At 43.8% G+C, this 14,981-nt stretch overlaps 3 protein-coding genes and 1 long non-coding RNA gene across 4 annotated transcripts; 2 read left to right on the top strand and 2 right to left on the bottom strand.

Moving 5' to 3' along the window:
- The first annotated feature begins 145 nt into the window (after positions 1–145).
- LOC136514163 (uncharacterized) lies at positions 146–2,350 on the top strand. Its single transcript, XM_066508155.1, has 5 exons — positions 146–594; positions 701–877; positions 975–1,199; positions 1,302–1,430; positions 1,939–2,350. Exons 1-5 carry the CDS (start codon positions 175–177, stop codon positions 2,170–2,172), a joined length of 1,185 nt encoding a protein of 394 aa, XP_066364252.1. The 5' UTR covers positions 146–174; the 3' UTR covers positions 2,173–2,350.
- Positions 2,351–8,650: 6,300 nt separating this feature from the next.
- LOC136514348 (uncharacterized) lies at positions 8,651–9,408 on the top strand. The gene is made up of 2 exons (XR_010773622.1): positions 8,651–8,871; positions 8,945–9,408. It is a non-coding gene; the product is annotated as an uncharacterized lncRNA (long non-coding RNA).
- A 219-nt stretch (positions 9,409–9,627) lies between these two features.
- LOC136510447 (uncharacterized) lies at positions 9,628–12,178 on the bottom strand. The gene is made up of 4 exons (XM_066504888.1): positions 10,622–12,178; positions 10,386–10,545; positions 10,104–10,180; positions 9,628–9,721 (listed from the first exon to the last, which is right to left on the bottom strand). The coding sequence occupies exons 1-4, from the start codon at positions 12,127–12,129 to the stop codon at positions 9,628–9,630; spliced, it is 1,839 nt and encodes a 612-aa protein (XP_066360985.1). The 5' UTR covers positions 12,130–12,178.
- On the bottom strand, positions 12,171–13,578 carry LOC136514471 (uncharacterized). The gene is made up of 2 exons (XM_066508422.1): positions 13,494–13,578; positions 12,171–13,372 (listed from the first exon to the last, which is right to left on the bottom strand). The coding sequence occupies exons 1-2, from the start codon at positions 13,562–13,564 to the stop codon at positions 12,259–12,261; spliced, it is 1,185 nt and encodes a 394-aa protein (XP_066364519.1). The 5' UTR covers positions 13,565–13,578; the 3' UTR covers positions 12,171–12,258.
- Positions 13,579–14,981: the final 1,403 nt, after the last annotated feature.

Below are 14,981 nucleotides of genomic sequence, written 5' to 3'. Positions count from 1 at the left end.
CAGCAACTTGGCTGGCACTCCTCCGACCATCTTTCTTCTCCTTTATTTAACCTATCACCTGTTAATAAGCTTCATCTTTCACACAACAATTAATCTCCAAGGATAAATAACAACCTATCCCAGGTAGGATTCGGATTAGTTTGGTCTGAAACCAGAAACCCAAGTGGAGCGGACATGGACAGCGACAGAGCGTATCAAAGACAAGCTCCTTTCACCAATCACGCTGAACTGAAGCAAAGAAAATTCGTGCGTCGCAAACGGACGCTGAAGCAGAGTGACAACGGCAGCACAGGTAGACCATACGATTCCCCCCGTCCCCGGCCGGTCCTCCACTTTCGGCGACCGCACGATCTCCACCGCCGCCGCCGGCCGGCTCGTCAGATGGCGCGGTCGGCGCACGACGAGGTGACCGACTCCGGGGCCTTTGACCCGTCGCCGTCTACCTTCCGGAGCTTCGTGTCCAGGGACAGCTCCGCCCGGTTCGCCGCCGCGCCGGGGAGGTACCACCTCTACGTCTCCTACTCCTGCCCCTGGGCGTGCCGGTGCCTCGCCTACCTCAAGCTCAAGGGCCTCGATCACGCCATCGGATTCACCGTAAGAACTCACCAAAGCACGATCTTTGCAGCCCATCTTTGAGAGGATGAATAAAATCCACTGATTTCTTCTCCCTCTCTGCGTGTCTGTGAATTGGATTCTCTAGTCGGTGAAGCCCATCTTTGAGAGGACCAAGGAGACCGATGACCACATGGGGTGGGTGTTCCCTGCCACCGGAGACGAGGAGCCCGGCGCCGAGCCCGACCCTTTCAACGGAGCCAAGAGCATAAGGGAGCTCTACGAGATCGCCAGCGCAAACTACGCCGGGAAACCAAGCGTCCCTGTGAGTAGTGACTGTCAAAGACAGGAGTATTTCTTCTTCTCATTTCTTTCCTGTCCTTTCAACAATTGTGAGCTTAGCTCATGCGTTGTGTCAGCAGGTTCTGTGGGACAAGGAGCTCAAGACCATCGTCAACAACGAGAGCTCCGAGATCATCCAGATGCTCAACACTGAGTTCAACGAGTTCGCCGAGAATCCTGGCCTGGATCTCTACCCTGCTCATTTACAGGCCTCCATAGACGAGATCAATGAGTTGGTGTATGAGGCGATAAACATCGGCGTCTACAAATGTGGCTTTGCAAAGCAGCAGGGGCCATACGATGAGGTAAATTCATTGGTTATCCATGGCTTCTTGGAAATAAAGTTGGCTATGTTTCCTATGCTTGACCAGCACTTCTTCTTTATTTTGTTCTGAATTTGTTTGTAGGCTGTCACGAAACTGTATGAGGCTCTGGACAAATGTCAGGATATTCTAAGCAGGCAACGCTTTCTATGCGGCAATCAACTTACAGAGGCAGATGTTCGTTTGTTTACAACTCTTATAAGATTTGATGAGGTATGTATTTCTTAATAGAAGAAAAAAATATGTAAAATCTAGCATTGGTGTTACATCTTGTTGAGTTCAGTTTGTAGGTGTAACCCAATGTATCTTCAGTAGTTCATGCTGCCTTAACCTAGTTGAACAAGAGAAACGAAAAGTTATATGGGACGAGTACTAGAGCGATTTAACATTCAGTGGAGTTGCTGATCTCACCCGGCTACTTTTTTTGGTGTTACATCTTTCTTGTGGTGCTGGTAGCTGTTAGCATAAATGTTCATCTGGTGTTCTCAACAAGAGTCAGAGCACCAAATGAGTGAGATGCAGAGTGTGAATAATTTGGTGTCAGCCTTAAAGCAATGGCAAAAACCATATGCGACAATTGTCAGACCATATAAACATACTGAATATAAGGGGGCACTTTCTATGCAGATGAACAATACCTGGAGTTTGATATTATTATTTGAAGCTGGATCGTAATTTATTTTTGTTTTCATTACAAGTTATGATTAATTTTTCTCTACAGGTTTACTCTGTTTACTTCAAATGCAACAAGAAGCTTATAAGGGAATATCCAAATCTGTTCAATTACACCAAGGACATCTACCAAATTTCTGGCATTAGCAGCACGGTTAACATGGAGCATATTCGGAAGAGCTACTATGGAGGTCACTCGCCCATAAATCCATACGGGATTATCCCTGTGGGCCCAAACATCGATTATAATGCTCCGCATGATAGAGAGAAGTTCAAGGCTTAGAAGATTTCCTTTGGTGACTTCTGTATGTCATGTTTATTGTTGTAATATTTGGGATCTGTTCTTGTGTTTGGTCATTGCTAGTCTCCATGTGGTAGATATGGCAACTGTGTGCTGATAATAATACTGGGACTTGTATAGAAAGTTTCTTGTGCAATAAATAACTAATTCTTGGTGTCAAGAGTTTACTATTCATGGATAAATTTCACACTGCATACTCTTGTGTGGAGGGACCATATATTTGTTCTCACTTATATTCATCTTTTTTTTTGAAGAACCAGCAAGAATTTGTTGTATTTATCTATATCTAATAATAAAGAGGCAAAATTTTAGCTCATTTTTTTCGTCCAGATCCCCTAACTAATTCCGCAAATGTGGAAGTTGTCTCTCTATTAGTCTAGAGCCCTCCTATTTTAGAAATCCTAGATAGTTAGGAATCCTAATTCTAATAGATCTCTGATCATAAATCACTTGAATAGGAATTCTAATCCATATCTATACGTATCTATATATTTCTTTTCTGTTTTTTATCTTTTCCTATCCCTAAATATTAAAATGAGAATATAATATTAAACCGAGAACACAGTTTCTGTTTTGAATAGGAATTCTAATCTATATCTATATGTATCTATATATTTCTCTTCTATTTTTTATCTTTTCCTATCCCTCAATATTAAAATGAGAATATAATATTAAACCGAGAACACACTGTACGTCCCGTTTTTGTTTGTGTCGGATTCTGCATCTTTTGTGGTTTTCTTTTCTGTTTTCTCCTATTCAAGTCTGGAACGGATGTTTTTTTTTGTTTTGCCTTTCTTTTGTTTTTTCTGTTCAATTCATGTCTTTCTTTTCTGATTTTTTTTCTTTTCCGTTTTGTCTCCTTCAAGTCCGGTACGGCCATTTTTTGTTTTCTGTTTTTTTCGTTTATGTCTTTTTCTATCTGGATTTCTCCTTTTTTGTTCGATTTTCCATCGCCTTCTCGTTCTATTTTTTTTCTCTTTTTCTCATAAATATAAAAGATTGATAATAAATATAACATATGATCTTTGAGCCTTGACCAAGAGATATTTCCACCCCGAAGTTGTTAATGCTTTTTTATTAGAGACAAAAAATATTTTATTATAACATGGTTCATCCTACGGTCCAAGTAATCAAAGTTTTTGTTATCCAATCTAATATATAAATAAATGTGTCTTCAAATTAGTAGATCTTCAACGCTGGATAAATTGGAGAACAACCAGGGCCTCCGCGTGGATTTATCTCCTGCTGTTGCCTTTCTCGGTGGAGAGAAAAAGAATCAGAACCGAAGGATTTTCGCAGAGCACTGTGAATTGAGAATTTGATCGAGAGCTTTGTTTTTCGATTTTTGGAAATCTAAGAAAGATAAAAAGAGATAAATATGTGATCATATATTTGGGTTTCAAATATATCATGTTACTCAAAGAGCAATTTCTTGATCTCGACACTAAGGTTTAACTCAACTCGAGAGTAGTTCGGACACGAGATTTAAAATTAGAGATGACACCGAAAATTCATAGAATACTCAACTATGGTTAATTTTTGCCTTCCCTACTCTGGCATGAATCAGACGTCTGCCCAAACTCACCTGCATCCCCAATAAAATTTCAAATCATTTTATTTTGTACCCGAAAAAATACCAGCCTTCTTATAGTCTTATGGGCAATGTTGTACAAGCAAAGACTGGTACCCTTGATGGAGGTTAGGGCCTCTTTGGTTGAGCTCCGGTTCCAGCCAAAATAGATTCATTTATGGCTTCACCCGTGGAGCTGATTCACTCCGAGAGCTGAAGCACTTAAAACAGCTTCACCTCATGATTGAAAATAGTGAGATACCCACAACACCCTTCTATTTTGTTTTCTTTTACTCCTGAGCCTCCCTACGCTTGAGCTTATTTTTTTTTTCTTTTTTCCCTTCCTTTTATTTTCTTTTATTTTTCCTCCTACCTTGTCTGTCAGCTTCACCTCGTTGTCACGGCCGTGGCGGCGGTTTGCCTCACCGTCGCTGCCGCGCTCACGCTCCCTCTCGCTGTCGTGGCCTGTGCTTGCACTGTGCCTTGCCGCCCGACCATCACGACTCAGAGGGGCATTTTGGGTCTGGCCCGACAAGGACGGAGGTTGGAGCCAGTGAAGCTCATTTTTTCCGGCTCCATCTCGCCGAAATGGCTCCGGTCAGCGCGATTTGCGGAGATCCACAGGTGAAGCAGTTTACTCGAATGACGTTTGGTTGGTCGAGCAGCAAAATAGCTCCAGGAGCTGCCCCAGGAGCCATACCAAACGGCCACTTTGTGTAGCCACACCTAACCTGGAAGTGCCAACAAAGGAGACAACAATATTCTCTAGACCCCGCCCTTGAGCACCTACGAGTGCTCCTCAATGCACGTCCGGAGACACCGGCCCAACAACAACAACAACAACAACAACATAGCCTTTCAGTCCCAAGCAAGTTGGGGTAGACTAGAGTTGAAATCCATCAAGAGCCCCAAGTCACGGTTCAGGCACTTTAATAGCTGCTTTCCAAATACTCCTATTCAAACGTAGATCTCTAGGTATATCCTAAGCTTTCAAATATTTTTTTATTGCCTCCCCCATATCAATTTCGGTCTTCCTCTACCTCTCCTCATATTATTAGCTTAGCTTAGGACTCCACAATGTACTGGTGCCTCTGGAGGTCTCCTTTGGACATGGCCAAACCACCTCAACCGATGTTGGACAATCTTTTCTTCAATTGGTGCTACCTCTAGGTGATCATGTATATCATCGTTCTGAACTCGATCCATTCTTGTGTGACCGCAAATTCATAGCAACATACGCATTTCTGCAACACTCAGATGTTGAACATGTCGAATCTTTGTAGGCTAACATTATGCTCCATACAACATAGCCGGTCTAATCGCCGTTCTATAGAACTTACCTTTTAGCTTTTGTGGTACCCTCTTGTCACAGAGAATGCCTGAAGCTTATCGCCACTCGATCCACCATGCTTTGATTCTAAGGCTAACGTCAGCATCAATATCTCCATCTCTCTGTAGCATCGATCCCAGATACCCGAAAGGTATCCTTCTTAGGCATTACTTGACCTTCCAAACTCACATCTCTCTCCTCCTGTACAACTCCGTCAAAGTCGCATCTCATGTATTCAGTTTTAGTTCTGCTCAATCTAAAACCTTTAGACTCAAGGGTCTGCCGCCATAACTCTAATTTCCTATTTACTCCCGCCTGGCTTTCGTCCACTAACACTATATCATCAGCGAACAACATACACCAAGGGATATCCACTTGTATGTTCCTGGTAACCTCATCCATTACTAAGGCAAAGAGATACGGGCTTAAGGCTGACCCTTGATGAAGTCCAATTTTAATCGGGAAGTAATCTGTGTTACCATCGTTTGTTTGAACACTAGTCACAATATTGTTGTATATGTCCTTGATGAGGGTCATGTACTTTGATGGGACTTTATGTTTGTCCAAAGACCACCACATAACATTTTTTGGTATCTTGTCATAAGCCTTCTCCAAGTCAACGAAAACCAAGTGGAGGTATAGGCGACCATTTGCCAAACCTGCTGTCTTTAGATCCAATTGACAATTTTACTTTCCAAACTAACTCTACTTCACAAAACTGTTTGTTCTTGACCTTTTTATTATAATGCCTTGCAACCCTTAATTTATTGGCCTCAATATTTTCAAGAGCGCGCAGCCGATGATAACTTAAGTTCTCCAAATCATCCATCATAAGGTTTTTATAGACTTCGGCTGTCAAATCATTTTGCAATGTAACACGTCTTGATCCAGCCTGAATCTCCCAAGGAAGAACTGCATTATATCCATATACTAACTCATAAGGTGATGATTTAATCGATACATGGCAAGCCATCCTATATGCCCACAATGTTTTATTGGCGAGCAGCTATGCCCATGATAAGCGATAATTAGAGTAGTTGTGCTCAGCCACTGACAGCGGTGGAACAAGGCGGATGTGCGAGCAACAATGGTTGTGTGCTAGATTTTTCTTCCCCCGTCGCAACGCACGGACATATTTGCTAGTATTAATAAATCAGGAGATTATATTCACCTTTTAAATTTATTAGAACAGTTTACTGTTTTAAGTGTAAAATGTTGACCAAATTAAAAGCTTCAGTTTTCATTATCTTTAGTTATATAATAATAAAGTTCAAAACAAGACGGGTGAGTGTCAGCTCATCTTGCTCGCCATCATCAGAATATTGGCAGGGTGCGTGCGGCTTGACAGATTCAACACGCATTACTATTATTCTATTTTTATTTTAATCTTTTTTTAAGCGAAGGGTTGTCACACCCAATTTTAAAGATAAAATTGAATGCATAAAACTCATGTGTGCCTAGGGATCAGTCCCACACATAAGTTGACAAATTACATAAAGTATCATCACGGTGTTTCTTACATCACGATTAATACCATCACATAGTTTTACACAACACAGCGGAAAATAAAAGAAAGTAGCTCTTTCGTGGTCGCTCCAACACAGGGACGGTCAACTGATTGACCACAAGCCTAAAAGTCCTCTGGAAACTCCTCATACTCATTGACATCTGTTACCCATCCGGGATTTTTATCCAAATATTGAAAGTAAACAAGCATAAGTACTCCCCGTACTTAACAAGATAACATGGGGTTATGAAAGCTCAAAAAGGATTTCGACTCACGGTGAATGTGCACAACCTCTGCAGAGTGTTACAAACTGTTATAACAGCCGTGCTCACGGTCACGAGCGGCCCGAAAAACTCACAGAATAACTGGTTATTTATTGTTGTTCATTTATGATGTTCTACGATGATAATAAGATTCAATTGATTATGATATCTGATCACGATGAATGTGCACGCAACTCTCCCTTGACTTCTTCATCTACCCCCTGCATGGCATAGACATGTTGCACTGTTGCTTCCAGAGTTGGATCACTTTCTGGGGGTGCCAGGACCTGCCAATTACCCTCATGATCATTGCAAGGAAGGAACCTAAAACGATCCTCCTTCATGGCCTCAAAACGACGACCATGGTAGTAGATGTAAGCGTCCTACACTGCATCTTCCATGCCATCCAGTGCATGAGCCCGTCTGGTAGTGGTACTATGGACAGTCTCCACCTCATGTGCATTCTTTATGTTGTTCCAGGCGGTGACAAGTAGCTCTACCTTCCAAAATGTTGCCTCCAAAGGGTGCTGGTACTCTGCACAGTGATAGTTGATGGAGCCGTGCAGGTCAGTGTAGTAGTCATCCAACACCTGTGTAAGGAGGGTGTGGTAGTAGGCCGTCTCCGGAGCCTGCTTGAAGTAGTATTTGCACATCCAACCCATCTCCTCATCCACCACAGGGACAGTTGGGGGCGGCACAAGCGTTGGTGAAGTAGCTGATGACTCTGTTGGTGTAGCTGCAACAACATAGACAGGTGCAATAGCTGGAGTAGGAGCAGGTGTGGGTGCAGGTGTCGGGGTAGCCATCCACTCCTCATCTTCCTCGATCAAGGGTTCCACCTCATCATCGGAGATGACCACAATCTCCTTCACCCGTGGAGCACGGGGGGTGAACATGGCACGGTAGCCTGCAGCGCTGAGGCGGGCGGTCTTCGGGTTACGAGACATCTATAGATTTAGAGTAAGATAGAATTAGAATCAACAATTTTATATAATAGATTAAGGTATGAAAAGCATAAATATTTTAATAAAATAACAAGAATGAGACAGTAAGCATGAAACCAGTGGAGCAAAGATGCTAAAACGACCATCTCTAACTAGGCTTGCGTCCTACAGTCAACACGGCTCTAATACCAATTTGTCACACCCAATTTTATGGATAAAATTGAAGGGTGAATTGAATTCTTGCCCTTACAATTTTCAGAAGTTGGAGATTTGCCCTTACAATTCGAGGAATTGGAGATTTGCCCTTCATATTCTTGCCCTCCCTGAGCTTTGGCCTTTTCTACGTATGAAGCCTTCTTGGACCCACTTGCAGCACTTGTATGTCTGTATTGGACCAAAATGCCCCCCTAGACAAGAGGAAAAGGGAGAGGCGAACGGCTGAAGCCGCATCCATCCATCTCCCGTGATTTTCCCTTCTCCCTCCCGTGTTCTCTCTCCCTCCCGTCTCTCTCCCTCCTGTGTTCTTCCCCTTTCTCCGTCAACAAACCCTAGAACTGGAGAGTGGAGGAGGTGGCTGGTCGAGGCGGGCGCGCGCGCGCGCGGGCAACAGGCGGCGGGCGCGCGCGGCGACTGGAGCTGGGCGCGCGGCTCCTTGAGGCCGGCGCGCGGCGATTGGAGGCGGCCACGCGGCGAGAGGCGGTGGCCGCGTAGATTGAAGGCGACGCCGGCGATTGAAGGCAACGGCGATTGGAGGTGCCCCATTCTTCTCCTTTTTTCCCTGGTACACCCCATTGTCGTCGTGGCCCGACCTTTGGTGCATCTGCTTCTTATCGCCATTGACGCCCGCCTGTCTTTGTCATGTGCATATGGTGCCTGTTGTTGCCCAGATGAGTGGCAGTCAGTATATGGGAGGAGGTGCTGCTGGCTCTAGCTCGGGGGGCATCCAGAGCTCGGCTTTCGCCCCACTCGTGGACTGCCCACACTGCAAGGTGAAATTAGTACGGATCCGAAGCAAGCAGCAGGCCACTTTTGGCCAGACCTTCGTCAAGTGTCCGAACAACATCAAAGTAAGTCAAATTTTTTTGTTCAATTTTGTGCTTTTGGATGGTGGTCATGAAGGTATGGTTTCATCGGTTGCAGGATGACCCAACTACATGTGGCATCATCATGTCCGAGAAGCAGTATGAAGATGTCCTACGCAATCCAGAGCAGCATCCAATTTGGTGGAAGAAGGCGATCCTTCCCAGTTGTGCAGATGGTGGACATGGGTCTGTCGACCCTATTCTAGAGTTCAAGGAAGATTTCGATAAAATAAAGGCAAAACTTGACAATGCTGTGAATGATGTCTCGAAGTTGAAGGTGCAAGTAGAGATTCTAAAGAAGGACTATGTCATTATTGTAGCCGTGTGTGTAGGTGTAGTCATTGGTTGTATTCTGAGCACAATTTGGAAGTGATGTAGCCGTGTGTGTGGCTTTTGCCTATCAGATGTATGACAATAGCTATTTGCTAATAATTGAGTTTGGAATTTGCAGCCTTGCTGCCATTCTGTTATCTATTTGAGCAATGTTAGAGCTTAGGCTCTTGAGGCTGTAGCCAATTCTTAGGTCTTGCCAATGCTTAGGTCTGATAGGTCTTGGTACTTCTCCTAGCATAGGTCTTGCCGACCATAACAAGCAATCTGGTGGTGTATGCTGTCATATAATTGAGCTTTGCTCTTGTCATTCTATCATCTAATTGAGCAATCCTCTTGTCATCAAATAAAATTCAGCAGGAAATCTCCAACATACCCTAATCTGAGGAGTGCTCTCCCAGCTATAAAAGCCTAGACGTCCACAGCATCCTGCATTGCTTGGCGATAATTCTGTAGATGGCTGGACACTGGTTGCTTTTTGCAACCATAGTTCTCATCTCCCATTCTGAATTCATAATTGTGAAATGCAGTTCAACAACTAACACAGGGATGAAAGGAAATACTGTAAGCAAACTGTGTGTACGTACCTGTGATCAAGTCATTCAAATTGGTCGTAGAAGCCGATCGAATGGTTCTGGTCACAGCGAGGCTTCCAGGCATTCCCACCAACTGAGCTACCTGTGATCAGTGCATTTACAAAATTTACACACCCTATAAGCTTCAGCATATGCTTATCAATAAAAAGGAAGACACAGGCACATTGCTGTCCACTTTTGTACATTTTTTTTACTATATTACATTCCTAGACAGTATACACATCTACATTGGGCACTTCTACTGAAAATTGTAAGGGCATGTAGTTGACAGTTTGCTGCCATTGGGCACACAGTTCACAGTTTGCTGCCATCAAAGGCATGTAGTTCACAGTATACACATCTACATTGGGCACACAGTTCACAGTTTGCTGCCATCAAAGGCATGTAGTTGACAATTCACTAACATTATATTACTTGTTCACTTCCATCACAGATCGCACACAGTTCACGGTTTGCTGCCATCAAAGGCATGTAGTTCACATTATATTACAAAACAAAGGTCACAAAATATCTGGAAATGCACCATTAGTCTCAGTGTCCTCCACAGAACATGTCCATCAGGCTTCTCACAACCTTTGCTGGAGGAGCAGCAGCATCCTTCTTCTGCTTCTTCTTCAACGGTGTTTTTTTCTTCTTAGAAGTTGTCTTTTTCTTTGAAGCCTTCTTTTTATTCCCTTTGGATGGTCCAGCATCATCAGCTTTGGATGGTCCAGCATCATCATCTGTCCTCTTCCTGTAAATGCACTTTTCATTAAACCACAGTACTAGTAAAATGCATATAACAGTAAATAATTCAAATAAAATCTTGCCTTTTGTTGGCTCTAGCAACTTCACCATCCTCTCCAACCATGTCAAGCTTGCAGGTCTTCTCGAAGTGTCCAAAACCTCCACACCGTTTGCATCTCACTTTCTTCTTGTTGGGATTGTTCTCTAGATAACTCCTAACCCTTTGCACCTTTGGCCGACCTGCTGGTCTTCCCAACAACGGTGGGTGAACCTTGAACCCAAGATCAACTTCTGGCCACTGTGACCTGTCTGTCATTGGTTCAACCCTTCCTTCATAGGCATCTCTGAACTTAGCAACTGAGTAACACTCATGCACGAAGTCAGCTATCTGCATTCCTCTATTAGACAGTATCCATGCCAAGGCATGCTTGCATGGCTTGCCAGTTACCTGCCATTCTCTACATGAACAATTCTGATTTTTTAGATCCACAGTATGTCTTCTCTGGTTGTTCCAATCATCAAGTAGTGTCACCTCAGCAAAGTCATCATCACTAACTTTCACCTTGACAACCTTCAGATTGGTGCTTATAAGATTCAGTTCCTTCAAAATACCTGGTAGGATCCCATCTTGCATCTGTTGTCCAATCTTCCTTCTAATATACCTTTTCTCCATTATCAGCTCCCTTAACCTGTCTACTAACTCATGGATGAGAAGACCTTTCAAGTGCTTGATCTGAGAATTGAAACTCTCAGAAACATTGTTAGTCAAATAATCACATTTGCTCTCTTCAGAAAAGGCACTTCTGTACCAAATTCTACCATGATGCTGGTCAAGGTACTTAAGTGCAGCTGGAGCATACTCAAATATTTTGTTCATATGCCACTTAAACATATAGTCAGTATAGCTCTTAGCTGCAGGGTAGAGATGGTCAGTGAAAACATCCCCTGAGAAGTGTTTCATGAAGTTGCTGTACATGTGCCTCATGCACTCCCTGTTTTCAGCTTGTGGAAAAACAGCCCCCACAGCTTTCTCTAGTCCTTTACAAGCATCTGAACACAAAACTAGTCCTGGTGGGTCTCCTATGACTTTGTGCAGATTTATTAGGAACCAGGTCCAGTTATCCTCAGTCTCTGAGTCAAAAATAGCATATGCTATATGGTACAGCCAGTTGTGCCCATCAACACCTGTTGCTGCAGCCAACTGTCCAGTGTACTTTCCATGCAAAAAAGATGCATCTACACCAATGAAAGGTCTACAACCAACTAGGAATCCATCAATGCATGGCTTCAAAGCAACAAAAACCCTCTTGAACCTATATTTTTTACCAATCTTCTCTAACTCTATGTCTACATGACTTCCAGGTGAACTTTGTTTTAGTTGAGCAGCCCAATTGAAAAGAAGTTGGAAGCTCTCTTCATACGTACCATGAACTTTATCCAAGGCGACCTTCAATCCAGACCAAGCTTTTGAGTACTTTAGTTTAATTCCAAAGTCACCCTCCAATTTCTCTTTTGCTTCCTTTGCTCTCTTTGTTGGATTTTTCTTTACCCAATCTCCAAGCCTATCTGCACACCAGCCCTGAGAAGCCATTCTCCCTACTCTAAGCTTGGTGGTAGGACAATCGTGATCTGAAGGAAGCTTTTTGATCTACAGAAAGGCAGATAGACATGGTAATGCTTTTGCAAATATAAACAAGAACATTTATCAAATACAAAACAACTACAAAGAATGTACCTGTACAGTTTTCTTATCAAAAATAGTGGAAGCATGTATTCTCCAAGGGCATCCCTCAGCAGCACACCTAGCTGTGAATCTTGACTTATCTGATTTGTACCCAGCAGCAAGCTCAAACCCCTTCTTCACAGCATAGTGCCTTATTGCTTTTCTGAATGCAACTATATCAGGAAACAACGCCCCCACCTCTATTTTTGGGTTGTTTGGATCATGCAGTACTTGGACCTCGAGAGGGTCAGCATCATCCACCTCTGCCTCTGCCTCAACATGGAAGAATGGATCAGATGGCTTAGCATAAGTTGGCTCAGCCCTAACATTAGTGTTAGAATTGTCAGTTGGCTTTGCAAATTGAGGAGCAACCGGCACAATCCCATACATGGCCTCATCATCAACACCCACATATTCCTCAGCATTATCAAATATATCGGGTTCTCTATCTGGCTCGACATCAACAGCTGCCTCTGGATTATCAGGAGCAGCATTAGTGGGTTCTTTACACATGTTGGCAGCTGCCTCTGCCTCTAATTGAACATTTGCATCATCATGAGGAACCACACATATAGGCTCCATGGCATCAAATTCAGCTTCCACACAAATTGACCTATCGAATATATCGGGTTCTCTATCTGGCTCGACATCAACAGCTGCCTCTGGATTATCAGGAGCAGCATTAGTGGGTTCTTTAGATATGTTGGCAGCTGCCTCTGCCTCTAATTGAACATTTGCATCATTATGAGGAACCACACATATAGGCTCCATGGCATCAAATTCAGCTTCCACACAAATTGACCTATCGAATACACCTACCACAACCTCACAGCTCATCTCCTCCTTATACATTTCAAACAAATCTAGCATTTGAATCTCACCAACTATTCTGGCATCCTCATTCAATCTTTTGTCAAAGAACCAAACAGTGGGTGTCTGGTTACTGCTCAGATTCAATTCAGTTGCCAGATTTTTCAACAGTAAGTCCAGTGACATTGACCCATACTCCACAACCCACTTAAACGCATGGCCTTTTGTGTAACATTTCCTACTAGCAGAATCTTTGGAAGCAAAACCTTGGACTTTAACCTCTAGCACAAACATCCCATCCCTATCATGCAGTAAATCAAACTCTAAATCAAAGTGTATAAATGCACAGCTAATCGATTCCACCAAATCAAGGGAACTGTGGTCACCACAATTAAACAAGGGAAAGGAGGAGGAAAGATTACCTAGGAGCAGTGTTCTCCATCGTTGCCGCACCAGTGCGGCAAATCGGCGCGCCCGACTCCGGTCCCTCCATCAGGGCGCCTCCATCGCCACCACTGGACACGCACGGGTGGTTAGGGTTCGTCGCAGCCGCAGATCCTATCGTCGCGCGTCGGCTTCCAATCGCGCGCCCAGCTCCCGTCGCCGCGCGCGCCCAGCTCCAGTCGCCGCGCGCGCCCGCCGCCTGTTGCCCGCGCGCGCCTCCAGTCGCCCGCGCGCGCGCCCGCCTCGACCAGCCACCTCCTCCACTCTCCAGTTCTAGGGTTTGTTGAGGGAGAAAGGGGAAGAACACAGGAGGGAGAGAGACGGGAGGGAGAGAGAACACGGGAGGGAGAAGGGAAAAGCACGGGCGATGGATGGATGCGGCTTCAGCCGTTCGCCTCTCCCTTTTCCTCTTGTCCAGGGGGGCATTTTGGTCCAATACAGACATACAAGTGCTGCAAGTGGGTCCAAGAAGGCTTCATACGTAGAAAAGGCCAAAGCTCAGGGAGGGCAAGAATATGAAGGGCAAATCTCCAATTCCTCGAATTGTAAGGGCAAATCTCCAACTTCTGAAAATTGTAAGGGCAAGAATTCAATTCACCCAAAATTGAATGCATAAAACTCATGTGTGCCCAGGGATCAGTCCCACACATAAGTTGACAAATTACATAAAGTATCATCACGGTGTTTCTTACATCACGATTAATACCATAACATAGTCTTACACAACACAGTGGAAAATAAAAGAAAGTAGCTCTCTCGTGGTAGCTCCAACACAGGGACGGTCAACTGGTTGACCACAAGCCTAAAAGTCCTCTGGAAACTTCTCATACTCATTGACATCTGTTACCCATCCAGGATTTTTATCCAAATATTGAAAGTAAACAAGCGTAAGTACTTCCCGTACTTAACAAGATAACATGGGGTTATGAAAGCTCAAAAAGGATGACTCTGGTTTACTGTGGTTAGCACTTTTAGTAAGTCAAGATTTTATCATCAACTATTATCAAGTTATGCTTAAGCCCAAATTAAACCCACATGATCAGATATCATAATCAATTGAATCTTATTATCATCGTAGAACATCATAAATGAACAACAATAAATAACTAGTTATTTTGTGAGTTTTCTGGGCCGCTTGTGACCGTGAGCACGGCTGTTATAACAGTTTGTAACACTCTGCAGAGGTTGTGCACATTCACCGTGAGTCGTGATTCCCATATGCCCGGGTTAATTACTCCTATATCACTGCCAAGGTGAGCGGGCGGGGTACACTATGAAGCCATTTCATAGGTTTCTCTAACAAGTTAGGGCCGCTAGGTTTCCTCAGCAGGCAGATGTAGGAACCCCCCTTTCCTATGGCATAAATCCTTCATGGTTATACACATAAGAACAGGGGCAGTCCTATACCCAACATGGCAAGCCCCTTTTGCGCCATAAAGGTAACCTCTAACAAGCTAGAAAAGGTC

Source organism: Miscanthus floridulus, chromosome 16 (genome assembly GCF_019320115.1).
Source record: "Miscanthus floridulus cultivar M001 chromosome 16, ASM1932011v1, whole genome shotgun sequence".
NCBI lineage: Eukaryota > Viridiplantae > Streptophyta > Magnoliopsida > Poales > Poaceae > Miscanthus > Miscanthus floridulus.
Note: the sequence above shows the minus strand (reverse complement) of the source record. Positions and strands in the feature narration are given on the sequence as shown.